The 12,938-nt window shown below is 38.2% G+C and overlaps 1 protein-coding gene across 2 annotated transcripts in view; it reads right to left on the bottom strand.

Moving 5' to 3' along the window:
* Window positions 1-300: 300 nt before the first annotated feature.
* TNIP3 (TNFAIP3 interacting protein 3) overlaps window positions 301-12,938 on the bottom strand; it is a 112,368-nt gene continuing 99,730 nt past the window's right edge. For both annotated transcript variants that reach the window (XM_081566108.1, XM_081566182.1), the window contains 3 exons: window positions 12,571-12,669; window positions 9,445-9,505; window positions 301-2,265 (listed from right to left, as the gene is read on the bottom strand). In XM_081566108.1, coding sequence (XP_081422234.1) covers window positions 2,234-2,265; window positions 9,445-9,505; window positions 12,571-12,669 — 192 coding nt within the window. In that variant the 3' untranslated portion in view covers window positions 301-2,233. The remainder of the gene's footprint in view (window positions 2,266-9,444; window positions 9,506-12,570; window positions 12,670-12,938) is intronic.

Here is a 12,938-nt window from a genome sequence, read left to right as displayed (position 1 = left end):
TTACAGTAGTACTCTGAGCAAGGGTCCTCTTTGAACTTTTGCAGTCACCCACTGGGAGTTCAAAAGAAATTAGGTCTCACCTAAACTGGATTTTCTCCTAATACATCAGCATTTGTACAATCTTGCCAATGTTTGGCAACTTGCTAATTGGTAATAGGATGTCTTCAGTAAATTAATTCATGTGTTATTGCTGCTGAATTGACCTATAACAAGCCTATCAAGGAGTACTTCTTGTATATATGTTCAATTTTTATTCTGGTGGGAACACCTCAGTTAGCAAACATAATCCAGTATTAGACGTTGGGTTACAATGACTTTTTTACTAATTCAAGGAAGTGGGAATTTACAAAAATATAGTAAAATGTTAGGAAGCAACTGTTGTTTTTCTGATTCACTTACACTCAAGTATTGGCCAGGAATGATTATCTCTTTAACAAGTAGTAGAAAAAACAAAGCTTTAGTAAAACAAAGCTTTAGTAAGGAAAGGATAATTCTTTCTCAAGAATCATTAAGAATTAAGCAACCAAAGACTGAGGTTGAAAAGTATTTTACTTTGTAAGACCCTTTAATCTTCCTATTATACAAAGCTTCAAGTATTTTCAAAGTTGAAGTAGAGAAGATTGAGCTGGAATTAAGCAGAATAACATCTGGAAGTTGGAGCTAGATACTCCCAGGTGTATCTCTGGATTATTTATTTCACTGCAGCTTCAACTGATGCTCCTGGTTTTCTTTAGATACTTAGAGAAATACAGATATTCATGAGTCTCACACTCTTGCTTTACACCTCCTCAGAAAGAGGATCTCCAGTTGGTCCTAGCAGAATCATTATAAAATGGATGAACTTAGTATTTTTAAATCTGCTTAATCTTTAGGCAGGCTTCCCTGGTGGTTCAGACGGTAAAGAATCCGCCTGCAATGCAGGAGACCTGGTTTCAATCCCTAGGTTGGGAAGATTCCCTGGAGGAGGGCATGGCAGCCCACTCCAGTTTTCTTGCTTGGAGAATCTCCATGGACAGGGAAGCCTGGTGGGCTACAGGCTTTGGGGTCATAAAGAGTTGGACATGACTGAATCACTAAGCATAGCACGGCACACCTGTAAATATTGTTGATCTGTGTTTGCTGAAAAGTTCTCAAAGGATTGAATTTGGGGCTTCCCAGTTGGTGTTAGAGGTAAAGAACCTGCCTGCCAACGCAGGAGACATAAGAGATGTGGGTTCGATCCCTGGCTTGGGAAGATTCCCTGGAGTAGGAAATGGCAACCCACTCCGGTATTCTTGCGTGGAGAATCCCATGGACAGAGGAGCCTGGCAGGCTACAGTCCATACGGTCACAAAGAATCAGACATGACTGAAGCGACTTAGCACAATCTTTAGACATCTGTCATGTAACTGTATAATTTAACTGCAGAAAAATTTGGATACATCTGTTTTCCATTTTAATTGGTTTGAGAAGACAGAGTTATGCTTTTTGTTAGTAATTATGCAAATGCACAGGAAGGAAAACAGATTTAACTGCAAATTCACGTATTTTTGAACTACTTCTCTAAATACATATGTATGCAGCAAAGCCATCACCATCACATTAGGATTTTCTCTTTCATAATCTAGTCCACCTAAAAATGAAGTAGGCTCACAATTTCTCATCTTAAAGAAATGATTTGTTGATAGTTTCAAGTTTCCTATTTTCTTTTGGTTGAATCCATTTAAGAAAGTATATACACCTCTTCAATTCTGTTTATAGGTTCACTGAGGTGAATAGTCATGAACATAGCATCTAGTTAAACTGGCTAAAGACCTAAGCCCCTATAAAAATAATGGGAGCAATGTTAAAGTTTTATAACTGCAGAAACTTTTCCCCCAGGGAACACATTTAAATCAACACACGATATCACTGCATCACAAATGGAGCTGCTGAAATCATGAAATCATTCCTGAAAGTCCAACAGCAATATGCTGAAGAGAGTTTCAAGGCATCACCCATAATTCATCAGCCAAATCTCATTTCGAGGAAACTGGAAGTTGTGATAAGCTGTAAATTCTGGCTCCTTGGATGTGATCAGGATCTCAGCTGTCTCAGCCTTGTCCTCCATTCCTGCCAGGGGAACCATTCCTGGGCACCCGTAGTGAAGGCGGGGATGTGCAGAGGTGGCAGTCACAAGCCCCAGCAAGCAGGCGGACCAGGGCCCTCCACCAAGCTCTCCCCGGCCCCTGTGCTCCTCCACCGGTGTGTGCATCTACTGACTGGCTTTCTTTTCTGAGGGGAGACCTATGAAAACGAACAGGAAAATGTTTCAGATTGAAAATCAAAGATTCACTTCTCTTCTTCTGGCTTAGGGCTAACATAAACTTTGAGGCTGGCAAGAAAAGAAATCCTTTATTCATGAGCCCCACAAGTTTACACTGGGAAATGAAGAGGGGGCAAATGGAGCATTCAGCATTGACACATGCTTACTATTTCCCAAAATCACTTGTGGCCTAGTTCTAATCATGCCTGATGAGGAATGTTCTGTACTACTTCTCGTTCTTGCTGGCATTTTGGTGGCTCTGGCATTTGCTTATGAAAGTGAATTATATATGTTACTATTAGGTTCAGTACTCAACCCACAAAGAGATAATTGCCAAATATGCTACTTTAAAAATATGATACTGGATGCATTATTGCCAAAGCCATAGAAAAGATCAGAGTTGGTAAGATGTGAATGCGTATTATGAAAACCAATATGAAAAATTTGGAATGTTAGTAGGAGCAGCTGAAAAATGACACAAACGAGTGCCATAGGGAAGACAAAATCAAAGATGTTTACTCACGGCAACAGAATTAAAAGATCATATGAATGCAAAGAAATGGAGTTTTCCTGATTGATGATAACGATTTAGTATGCTAAATGTTTTATATTTGCTGCCCTGCATTTGGCATTTCAAATATATGCTAAACTAACATTTTGGTAACAGGAAGATAAGAAGTTACTTTTTCATGTTTAAGAAATACTCTTCTGAGAACTGTGGTCACTACATAAAAAAATATCCACTGGAAACCACAAATCTTCTAGAAGAAAACATAGACAGAACTTCTTTGACATAAATCATAGCAATATTTTTTTTTTTTGATCTAAGGCAAAGGAACAAAAGCAAAAATAAACAAATGGGATTTAATTAAACTGAAAAGCATTTGCATAGCAAAGGAAACCATCAACAAAATGAAAAGACAAGCTACTGAATGGGAGGAAAATACTTGCAAATGATTTGAATAACATGGGGTTAAAGCTGACATATATAAATAGCTCATATAACTCAACATTAGTAAAAGACAATTGAAAATGGACACAAGACCTGAATAGACATTTTTCCAAAGAAGACAGACATTTGACCAATAGGCACATGAAAAGATATTCACATCATTAATCATCAAAGAAATGATAATCAAAACCACAATGAGAAATCAGCTCACACCTGCCCAAATGACTGTCATCAAAAAGACCACGGATAACCAATGTTGGCAAGGAAATGGGGAAATGGTAAACCTCGGACACAGTTGGTGAGAATGTTAGTTGGTATAGCCACTGTGGAAAACAGCATGGACATTCCTCAAAAAAACTAAAAACAGAACTACCATATCATCCAGCAATTTTACTCCTGGGTATATAGCCAAAGAAAACAAAAGCACTAATTCAAAGCGATATATGTATCCCAAAGTTCGTTGCTTATAAAAATCAATGTTTGTCTAGGAATATGTTTACTACTTGTATTTTCATATGTTCCTGTACATGTAAATGTACTTTTGCATTCTATTTAGTATTCTTGTAGCAAAATCACTTAGTTTACTGGTAGGTTGACCTTTAGAGTATTAAAGGTGAGGCGGCATTTCTCCTATAATTCTTTTCTAACACTCTAGAAACAGGCATAAAATTATCTGCCTCTAAATTTCAATTAATTCTTCTCTATTCACTAAGAAAGTAAAATACGTTACAAAAGAAAAATATTATTTTGTCCACTGGTATTGAAAATTATACAATGCATAGTCTCTAAGTTTCTTCGGTTTCTTACATTTCTTGAGTAGTTTTTACTGTTTACACTGGTTCTGTTATCTCTTCATACAACTGGGAACTGTAAAAAGTCCAACTAACCCAAGCCATTTCCCAATGTAAAATCACCTGTAATGTTTAAATATAAAGACAGCTATAAAAAGACACAAACTGAGAAATATAGATTCTGACTTTCAGGCCAGACCATTAGCATTTATTTAAATACAATAAGTGCAAAGTATGATACTACTACATTTTCTGTAATATGGCTTAGTGGTTGCAATGTGGGCTTTGGAGCTCGACTGTGTGGGCGTGTCTGCGTCCCAGCCAGTAACCAGCCATGTGGGCTTTGACAAGTTACACAATCTCTCTGCTCCTCAGTGTCCACATTTGCAAAACAGGGACAATGCAGTCCTCATTTCACATAGTTGCTATAAGGTTTTGATGAGATAATAAACAGAAAGCACCTAAAATAGTTTCTGGCATGTAGTTAGTGTTATAGGGTGAAATGTGCCCTCTTTAAAAGATATGTTTAAGTCCTTGCCCTGTAAACATGTCCTTATTTGGGAATAGGGGCTTTGCAGATTAACATAAGGCTCTACTGGATTAGCCTAGTCCAATATGACTGGTGTCCTTATATATGTAAAACGGGGGAAATTAAGACACAGACACACAGGGAAGATAGCCACATGAAGACAGAGACAGATTCAGGTTATGCTGCCCCAACCAGGGGACACCTGGGACTACTAAAAGCTGAAAGAGGCAAGGAAGGACCCTCCCCTCCCTGCAGGCTCTTCTAGTTCTGAGAATAAATTATGTGAGAGCATAATTGTTTGATGCTATAAGACACCTAGTTTGTGGTATTTTGTTATGGTCACCCTAGGAAATGAATTCAGCCATTATTTTATTAATTACTTATTACTTGACATTGATAAAGGCCAGTTAGAATGGTTGGGCTTTGATCTTCTGTATTGTAAAGAAATAATGATGTTTGCTTACAACACAATCTTGCATGCCTACATTCATGAGGTTCCAAATATGTAAGAACTGAACTCCAGCTTATTAGACAAAGTTTAACTCTACACCATATGAGAATTTTGGAAGGTACAGAAGTGATTGGTATACAATACAAAAACCATAGCCTTGTAACATTTCAGAAAGGAGGCAACAATGTGTTTTCAAGATTATATTAACTCTACTGTGCCATAATTGTTCTGGAAGCATGGAAATCATTTTGCATCCCATTCTGATAACAGATAAAATGAGATTGAAATATTCTATGTAAAATCACACGTTTAAACAGAAATTGTAACCCATTAACATCTGTGGACTTCAAAGTAGAAAAATGCTATTACTTAATGCTATGCACAGAGAAAGCCAGGAAACTCTCAAAGATTTGAAAACTTCTATTTAAATCTTTAGTTCCAAAAGATTTGCTTTTCAGTGTGTCCCCAAAGCATTCTAAAATAACCACGGATGTAACTGAGAGCAAGCCTGGGGGTCAGCTGACTCGACGACTGTCCCATATGTACTAAATACCTGCTGACCTTACTGCTCAGCCAGGGAGCCCTTCACTGTGCTTGCTCCCCTCTTCAGAGGACCCTGCTCTGGCCCTCTTCCAGCCAGACTCCCCTTCACTATGTGAGCCTGCCTCCCTTTAGAACAAGCCCTAGCACCCATAAGTAGACCCACAGATTCTCTGCCAGGTGACCCTGGGCTGCTTCCAGGCCCCATGTGGTCCTCTTCTGTTTGTAGGGTGGTGAGGGGTATATGGATGAAGTTGAGATATGGGCTGTTCTACAATTCACACTCAAGACCCCTCCCAGGGGCAAGGTGAGAGGGCAAGGTGTGGGGGCACTGCCCAGGTCTTTCCATGCCACTGTGTTCTGGCACTGAACTGATTGAAATCTGAGTGTTCTCAATTTGACACTGGCCTTCCAGCTTCATTTATCAATAGGAAGATTGACTATACTTTGGGATTCCCTGGTGGCTCAGATGGTAGAGTCTGCCTGTAATGTGGGAGACCTGGGTTCGATCCCTGGGTCAGGAATATCCCCTGGAGGAATGCATGGCAACCCACTCCAGTGTTCTAGCCTGGAGAATCCCATGGACAGAGGAACCTGGCCGACTATAGTCCATGGGTCACAAAGAGTCGGACATGACTGAGTGACTTCACTTTCACTTTCTTTTGCACCCACTATACCTTTGAAAAATCAGAAGCCTACTGTTCTATGTGTAAAAATCAGAGTCACTATTTCAGGTTAAGTTATAATAAGAGGAATCACAAAGGAAGATGCTAAGATAAAAATATCCTACATATATTGGGGTCAGAAAAATAGATCTGTCACGAGTTATAGGAAATTAATAAAAACCTAGAACTAGGACAATCTATAAAGCACATGTACTAATTAACATTAATTTAAATATCCATATTTTAAAAAGGATCTTTTTATTTAAAAACATATAAGATATTTAAAGTATTTATTATATGAGTAAAACTTAGAGCAATTTTCAGAAATAGTTTCTGTTTATAGATTATCAAAAACAGAGTCTCATTTTACTACTCAATTTTCTTTCCACTGCTAGAATTTTGGTATTTCTGGCCCCAAACACAGGCCATATTGACTAGCGCTATATTCTTGAATAGTGGAGAATAAATATATTAGTCATATAATGAGACAATAGAAATATCTTTATAATAAAAAGATTTTTAAACCTATATTTTTAAACACTACCATAAAATTATTTTTAAGAATTCTGAGCAATTGCGTTGGATCTACAAAGCAAAAGGAGCTTTCCAATTAAATGAAACAAAAACTAACAAGAATCACTACTGAAATTAACTAATGGTACATGCAATGTCTGTTACAGGGTGATTTCAGAGCTTCTGCCAAGTCCCAAGACCTGGCTTGACCTTGGAAATAGCATCAGCTTTGGAAGCTAGAAGAGGAGCAGGTAGATTTTTAAGTAAGGAGTTTCTCTCTGTGATGGTCCTCTAGTCATGATCAATCCTTTTTCCTGCTATAGAGAAGCCACAGTTAGCTGAAGAGCTGTGTTGGTATGGAGGTCAGGTTTCAAATGGTAATGTCCCTTCAGTTTCCACCAGGACTGCTCAAGCAAGATTTATCTCATGACACATTTATTATGCACTTATTCTTACACGGGCTCCCTCGGTGGCTCAGTCAGTAAAGAATCTGCCTACAGTGTGAGAGATCTGGGTTCAATTCTTGGGTTGGGAAGATCCCCTGGAGGAGGGCATGGCAACCCAACTCCAGTATTCTTGCCTGGAGAATCCCCATGGACAGAGAAAGCCTGGTGGGCTACAGTCCATGGGGTTGCAAAGAGTCGGGCATGACTGAGAGACTAAGCACATTCTTACATGTCTTTTTCCTGTGATAGTCTAAGTGTCAAATGAGAAGCATATATAATATATGCTATGACTTCTTAGGAAGAGGAGATTATTGAGGGTTAGGTACTAGTCCTATAACTATCCAAGATAAGACCCCAATTGTCATTTTTATATCTATCATTTTAGAAAATTTTTAGTATAGCGAGAGAGGTAGGTTTTCAAGGGCACTATAGGATGTAGTTCAAAGCACAGGTTTTGAAGTCTTAATATACCTGAAATCTAATTCCAGGGCTAAATCTTCCTAATCAGTTTCCTCATCTGTAAAATTGTCACTTTATAACATTGCTGTGAAGATTAAAACAATGTTTTAAAAGTACTCAGGTTGCTACATAATAAAGGCTAATTTTTTATTGTAATTTTACATCTGTAGACCATGTCACACAACATGTTTTACATCACAAAGCTCTATATTTCTTATCAAAGACAAAAATCAGTAAGTCTCACACCCTGACTATAAAATTATATATTTGCATGCTATTTAGTTTCTGAAGGTCATCACAATTCATTCCTGTTTTATATAGTTATCAGGTTCTATGATATTGGTCCAAGATGAATACAATAGTGATGTATAAATGGCTTTATGATATTATTGAATTTTCTATTGTATAATTTTTTTCTAGTGCTTAAACTCCAACTCGGAGAAAATATCTTTAATATTCATTCCAGATCAATATAATATAAAATGGGAAATTATAATTGGGTGGCAACTCAGCTATTATATAATAATGGATTTCAAAAACATAGACATTATGCAACAATCATTATGGTTAATAGCATTCCTTTCAATTAAAAACTCTCCATTAAGACTTGAATGCAAGAACTTTATTAAAGCCAATGGTTATATTAGTAGTAGAAAAGAAAAAAGAAAGTACTACAGTTTTCTGATAAATATATAGACATTTTATTATAGAGTTCTCATTTTTTATCTTTCTTCTCCATAACGCTACTGTTAGTTGTGGCCTTTGCCACTCCCACTGCATCTGTGTACAGCTGTCAAGGTTGTGTACTGCACAACTGTAGGAAGCTCCATTTATGCAGACTACCATGAAAAGGCCCTGGACTTGTGAAGAAACTACATATGGTATCCCTGGCCCCCTACTTCCACTCCATGCTGGACTCCTTGCACTAGAAACTAGAATTCTGTGACCTCAGCTATGAACTAAAGGAGAAAACATTTCAAGCATGGCCTGAAACTGGAATACGGCTCATTTTTAGCTTTTCTAGATAGATTCCAATATCTGGATACTAACAACTTAAAGAGTTACAGGTGTGTGTCATGTGGGATTTTTAAACAGGTAGCAGACATTGGTGACTTTTGATTATGTGATGAGAACAGAAGTGGGATTATGATTATAGTCTAGTTTATTCAGCCTACTTCTGGGTGGCCTCACGAGAGCAGAGAAACAAGCAGAAGAATGTCTAGCAGGTTCCGAAAAGAAAGAGGAGCGTGATAAACCAGAGAAATATAAGACAAAAGAGTATTCTTATTTGTGAGTGCTTTGTAAGTGCGTTTTCACTGGTTTCCAGCACACTAAGAGTGGGTGTTGTGGGCCACTCTGGCCTAAACTTGGAGTTTAGTCCTTAGGGAACATGGCCCTGAGCTCTTGGTTTCCTCTGTCTGTCTGCCAGTGACATCTGAAACACCTGTCTAGCAACCTCAACCTGAAATAGTGATGTGCATCTGTACTTTGTAGTAGAATCATGGAACTTTGCTGTTGCTGTTGGTATAACAGAGCTCTGCTGGAATTGCTAACCCCAGATGGAATACTGACTCTAAGACAGAATAAGAACAGAAGTCAGGACTGAGATCCATGCATTGCTGCACTCGAGCATTTTCTTTTTCTAAAGGAGTTTGATTTAACTCCAGGTGCATCACATTAGAGTTGTGTATGCAACACAACTTTATAGTGGGTCCTCCCCAAGTACAAGTGAGTGTATGTCAAGTAAACATCCCCCCCAAAGCTCCTATTAAAATGTAAACATGAAAGAATGCTCAATCCAGCTGGGGTCTTACCATTTGCCTTGTGCTGCACATCTGGCGGAAACTGGTCAGGAGCATACCACTGGTAGTCTGGCTGTGTGGAACAATAAAACATTATTATAGCAATATGGGCTGCAAACCAAACATGGTGGCACCTTAAAAACATAACTATCTTATGTGGCTTTATTACGCAGGCAACACAAAAGTAGTTGCTACCCAAACCTGTTGCCCTCTTATCTCCCTGATCACTGTTACCATCTCCCTACCCACCCCCCTCCTAAATCCACTTAGTGTTCGGTCAGTATTTGGGATTCTGACTTTTTTTTTTTTTGAAACAGATGTGTTTTGAATATGTGCAGAAGGATAAACACATTTGTGAAAACTTACTATAGCCCATAAATAAAACAAAAGAATTTATCATCAACAAATACTCTTTTTTAAAGCCCTCACACAGGAGGTAACAGGAAGATCAAGACAAAAATGTACAAGTTTAATGTTTTCCAGTGGTTCAAGGAAGAAATCTCAGCCCTGAGGACATGGCTTATAGAGGCTCAGGATGGTAAAGCAGGGGAAAATTTTCCTTTTGTACTGTTCCTCTGCAGAAACTGTTCTAAACTGCTTAGATAGTTTAGACTAGAGAGGCAGTGAGAAGACAGGGCACACTGGGATTCTTCTCTTGGGATTTCTCCTAGATGTACGCCAATTAAGAACAGCTAGATATTGAACCTCAGGAAACCTGTCAAATGAACTGCATTGAAATAAACATAAACTATGGGCTTCCCAGGTGGATCAACTAGTAAAGAATCTGCCTGCCAATTCAGGAGATGCAGGAGATGTGGGTTTGATCCCTGGGTTGGGAAGATCCCCTGGAGGAGGAAACGGCAACCCACTCCACTGTTCTTGCTGGGAAAATTCCATGAACAGAGGGGCCTGGTGGCTACAGCCCATGGGGTTGCAAAGGGTAGGACACAACTGAGCACAGACAAACAAAATATAAACTATAGACCTGAATTTCAAAATATAGGTCCAAGGCCAGAATATTTGTATTTACCCACTCAGAACAGAGTAGTCTCAGCTTTACCCATCCAGGAGGTTGGTCTGTCTTCCTCCTTCAGATGCTGATCCCTGCCTCCTCTACCTCTCTCCCTAAGACATAGTGGATATAAAGCTTTTGTTCTGTTATTCAATTACCACCTGAAAACAACTCAGGAACATTTTCTCTAACAACCAGCCAGTAGGGAGCATTTTACAGGGCTGCCAGACCACTGAAAGTAGCCTAAAATTTCAATTCCTGACAAGATGCGAAGAGATACTGGATCTGGTGCAGTCTGACTCCACTTTACCCTCACTCAGACACCTAGGCTCTTGGCTCCCTTTAGTCCATGAAAAAACTAAAAGAGGATATGAGATCATCTCTGTTTTTCATCTCCTCATTTATTTTTAGATGTCTCAAATAACACTGGATAAGTGATGTGAGCCTCAGTTTTATATTCCAGGACAGTTGCCAAAAGAAGGTGAATGTATCATAATTTTACAAACACTATTGCATGGGCTTTAATTCAGGCTTAGAAATAAGCATGAAATATGAAATATTCTTTTAAAATGAACTCTAGGAGTTTCTGTAATTTTTATCCTTATACTGAGATTTTGTTTAACTGAATACTGCTTGAAAATGTAGCCATTACATGACTTGGAATCTAGTTTCAAATATAGACCTTTATTTGGTGATAATTTTATGTGATCTGGACTGCCTTATTGCTTTTAATTGATAGAAAAAAACTCATGAGCTTTTGTAGTAGGTGAATTTCTGCATTCTTGAAGATTTGAAATAAACAGTCATTTTTACTTCCAGGCAAATTTGAATGACTCATTGGTTTTCTAGTTAACCTTCCACAAGAGCATTGCCCCCCAATTTCCTAACCTGTAGACAACTAAACTCCTTAGTAAATTTTTATCTCTTTATGTTTCCCACAATATTAATTTCCTTCTATAGTCTGAAAAAAAATTTAGAATGATAGCTGTGTTTGGAGATTCCCACAAATGTTTCTAATGAAAAGAAAAAAGTAAGTAAATAGGTAAAGAAAAAAAATGGAGGGGGGAGAGTAGGCAGAAGCAGCAATCAACAGCAACACAAAAAGAACCAAATTCTCATCTGTGCACTGTGTCACACCAGGGTCAAATAAGAGATGCTCATTAAATTCTGACATCCTTCCGCCATCCAAAGAGTAATTATCTCCTCTCTTGGAAAAGGGCTTTTGAGTCACACTCAAATACAAAAGCGTGAGAAGTTTCAGGTAACTATGAACTCCTTGACTGTTCTCCTAGGAAAATCCCAGCTAAAATTTCAGATTCTTTGCATAATCAGAAATATGGTTAATAATAACTAAGGGAAAAGAGATTGTCTGAGCCAATCTAAAATGAAGAAAAATGCATGATTTATTTCCCATGTAACAATTCTGTCTATGTAGGCGAAATAGAGAATAGAGGCAAATTTCCAGACCATGGGGAAGGGTGGGTGGAATACTGCCATTGAGAAGGAAAGGGAAGGTGTTTTGGGTCTGACTTATTCAGGCTGACTGTTCAAATCAATTCCACTCACAAATAATTGCTTCACTGTTCACTTCATTTTGCCTGGGTAGATAGCCATAGAAAGCAACTTAAGTGGGTCACTTTTTCTTGAATCCTTTAAGAATACCCTTTCAATTGGAAAATGTCAAAGACTATTTTGCACAGATGTAACCATATTCACAGTAGTTGAATATAAGTTTACAACTGAAAAAGGCATCTCCCAGACTGTTTTGTTAATATTCACTTTGCTTTTCTTTATACACAGAAATGTCTTCTTTGGTAGAGTCAGATGTGTCATTAAAAATGACCCATATCAAATAGTATGTTTTTTCATGGAATTTTAGCTCAAATACCTTTCAGTGAATGTATTCATATCTATATGTCCTGTAGATGCAGGGTTCCAAAGATACTTACAGTGTACATTGACCACTGTAACTCTGCAAATCAGAGGCTAAGATAAATAGAGGCTCTTTATGTAGAAAATAGTATGTGCCAGTATTCCAGAGACAGACATCATTTCTACCGAAAGAAAGTATTAGCACATATTCGAGATATAAGCACTTGATTGTTGGAATGAAAGTGCTTACTTACTGGGTGCTTCTGTAGGTCCTGCACAGCCCCAGGGCCTGTCAGTAGGTATGGATCCCTCAGGTGGAAATTCCAGCCACAGTTACAGGTTGGCAAATACATCTGAGGAGAAGAATGCTGTTAGTTCACTGAAAGCAGGTGAAACTGGGGAGTCACTCTGACCCTTGCTTTATACAACCCCAAGGTTTGGTTGAAATCTTAAGGTTTAGCCTAAATCTGGCATAATCCAAATTCAAGAAAGGAGGTCTGTCAATGCAGATACTGAGATAGATGAAGCCACAGGCCAAATTTTATTCAGAATGAAACTATAGTTATTTTTCCATGTTGAAGATATTAAAAATACTTGAAAATGTATATAGAGTTAATTTTAT

This window comes from Giraffa tippelskirchi, chromosome 1, assembly GCF_054371585.1.
Source record: "Giraffa tippelskirchi isolate mGirTip1 chromosome 1, T2T-mGirTip1v1.2.pri, whole genome shotgun sequence".
Lineage (NCBI taxonomy): Eukaryota > Metazoa > Chordata > Mammalia > Artiodactyla > Giraffidae > Giraffa > Giraffa tippelskirchi.
The sequence above is the reverse complement of the archived record's forward strand: the minus strand, read 5'-3'. Positions and strand labels throughout refer to the sequence as shown.